Source organism: Oncorhynchus nerka, linkage group LG20, assembly GCF_034236695.1.
Source record: "Oncorhynchus nerka isolate Pitt River linkage group LG20, Oner_Uvic_2.0, whole genome shotgun sequence".
Taxonomy (NCBI): Eukaryota; Metazoa; Chordata; class Actinopteri; order Salmoniformes; family Salmonidae; genus Oncorhynchus; species Oncorhynchus nerka.
In genome coordinates, this window is record NC_088415.1 from 41640151 (window position 1) to 41642650 (window position 2500).

The 2500-nt window shown below is 45.8% G+C and overlaps 1 protein-coding gene across 2 annotated transcripts in view; it reads right to left on the reverse strand.

Annotated features, from left to right (window-relative positions):
* LOC115101911 (receptor tyrosine-protein kinase erbB-3-like) overlaps positions 1 to 2500 on the reverse strand; it is a 35974-nt gene that overhangs the window by 18486 nt on the left and 14988 nt on the right. For both annotated transcript variants that reach the window (XM_065005506.1, XM_065005505.1), the window contains 4 exons: positions 2350 to 2463; positions 1939 to 2056; positions 1754 to 1827; positions 1549 to 1639 (listed from right to left, as the gene is read on the reverse strand). In XM_065005506.1, the coding sequence (XP_064861578.1) occupies positions 1549 to 1639; positions 1754 to 1827; positions 1939 to 2056; positions 2350 to 2463 (397 nt within the window). The remainder of the gene's footprint in view (positions 1 to 1548; positions 1640 to 1753; positions 1828 to 1938; positions 2057 to 2349; positions 2464 to 2500) is intronic.

Consider the following 2500-nt stretch of genomic DNA (forward strand, 5'->3'; position numbering starts at 1 on the left):
GACCGAAGATATTCCGACCCCGTCTTCTGCATGTGGGAGGGTTAACTTGATTCCAACTCCATTATACGCTATATCCCAGAACACACAGTTGAATTTGTTTTGGTAAGGAAGAGTGACATAACATGTACATATATTGCATGTTCCTTCCACCTTCCACCAGGCTATGAGGGGTGGCCAGTCCTCTTCTGGCTGTGCCGGGTGGAGATTATAAACCTAGAGAGGAACCAGGCTATGTGGGGTGGCCAGTCCTCTTCTGGCTGTGCCAGGTGGAGCCTATGTCCTCTTCTGCCTCTTCCTCTGTTTCGCCTTCCACCATGCATCCTTGCTCCTCTTCTTCCTCCTCCTCTTGGCTGTTGACCCTGTTCATTTCCTGGTCCATCCATTATTGGAAAATTGCAACTCTGTGTTTTTGGTCTGTCTATATATGCTTGCCAATTGATTCTTCATGAGATGCAACTTTGAGAAATTTAGACAACTGGTTGATTGTTGGTTGAACTAACACTTTACATTCCTTCATGAGTGAGGGTCAATTTCACCTGCACGATTCATCAATTCACGTTTTTGTACAAAAGGTCTAATAGAAATGTGTAAAACTATGCTTGACAGTTTATGACAAATAGTTCAACAATTTTGCATGTAATGGCTTATGCAAGGAACTAATGCCTAGATGTTTTGAGGGGTAAGACTATTCAACAGAGAACCATCTACTACATTTTGATCAACATGACATGAGCAATTGATAATGTGGAAAAAAGTTGACACTTGTACATTATCAATTGCAATAAGAAATTGCTTTAATGATGTGCACAAGTGACTAGATGATTTGGAATTTGTACAAGTAGTTTCAAGAATTGCACTTTTGATCTAAGAAATGCACCAAAGCGACTGAGAAAAACTGTAATGACGATATCACAACATCACAGTCACAAACTAGTTAGTCGACCTTTAAGGCTATGCTTTGGTTAAGGAAATAAGGTAGACAGCACCAGCCATACCTCTTAGCGCTGGAGAGGGACATCGGGAGCAGAGGGGACAGGAGGGTGAGACACAAAGAGAGAGATGGAGGGATTACATACACCTGTGACATGCACGACAGGGGGCTTGGCGCGGGCTGTTCGCACACAACAAAAAAAAGCAGCTTCTTATTATTATTAAAGCAAACAGAGGAGAGCATTAAGTGACATATCCGGATCGAATGACAGGATCGTGTTATATGACAACACGTCGCGAGGTTTGAGTTACACAGAAATAAGGACTTTCTCACATCCACACACGCCAGGGGAGGCTGGCGGGAGGAGATGTAGGAGGACGGGCTCACTGTAATGGCCGGAATGGACTTTATGGAATGGAGTCAAACATGCGTTTTCAATTCCATATATTCAATTCCAGCCATTACTGTGAGCCCGCCCTCCTATAGCTTCTCCCACCAGCCTCCTCTGACACACACACACATATAGTCACACGTGCACACGCACACATAAGCACGCGCGCAACACACACACACACACGCACGCAAGCAAGAAAACACACACACGCACACAGCCTTACTTGTGAAGAGATCTTCCCTGTATGGTGGTAAGATTGGAGAACACTGACAGATCTGACAGTTCTTTAGGCCACGACTGGATGGCTAGGATATCTGGACAGCAGACACACATACAATGGTTAAGCAACCTTAGTTTACATCCATGCAAATATATGCACCTAGATAACACACGCGCACACACACACACACACACACACACACACTTACCTGTTATCTCCTGGACAGAACGGAAGACCTCCAGCTTCTTAGGGTCCAGAGGTGGGATATTCTTATAGTCATCACTGGAAAACACAGAGCAGCTCTACTCCACAGTACACACATGTACCAACGATGAGGACCAACGAAACAATCAGTGGAACCCCAAATGCTCCGTGTGTAATAAACTCACTTACCCAAGAATCCCGGTGACCAGGAAGTGCAGGCTGCCCTGTATCTTGGTGCAGTTGATGAAGCTGTCGATGTTACTGGAGTCTACCGTTTGTCTGTGCTCAGGACCTGTGCCCTCACAGGCTAGATTATGGAACAGGGAGAGAGAGATATTCTCCTCTTTAGTCATGGGAAAACTGTCATCATGGATCTTCATAACTAACCCATGCTTCAATACCATAACCCCAAAGACCCGCAGTGCGTACGTGTATCATTGAGCACACTGTGTTGTACCAATATGCGCATACCAGAGCAAAATGATAGAAATAACCACATGCAATCCTTGCACAAACTACCAGCATAATCTAGCAGCAGTAAATCAACAGCCATTGAAAGTGAATGGAGTCCTGGTGTGTGTAATTGACTGCTGGATCTACCTTTAGGGCACAGTCCTCCACAGAGCTCACACTGCCTCTGACCAGTCCTCTCCACCTCCTTCTTGTCTGGAGGACAGCCACTCACACAGGAGCTGCCGTCCACCACGAAGTGGGCTGCGAGGGAGGGGGGAGAGAGAGAGGAGAGAGGGGG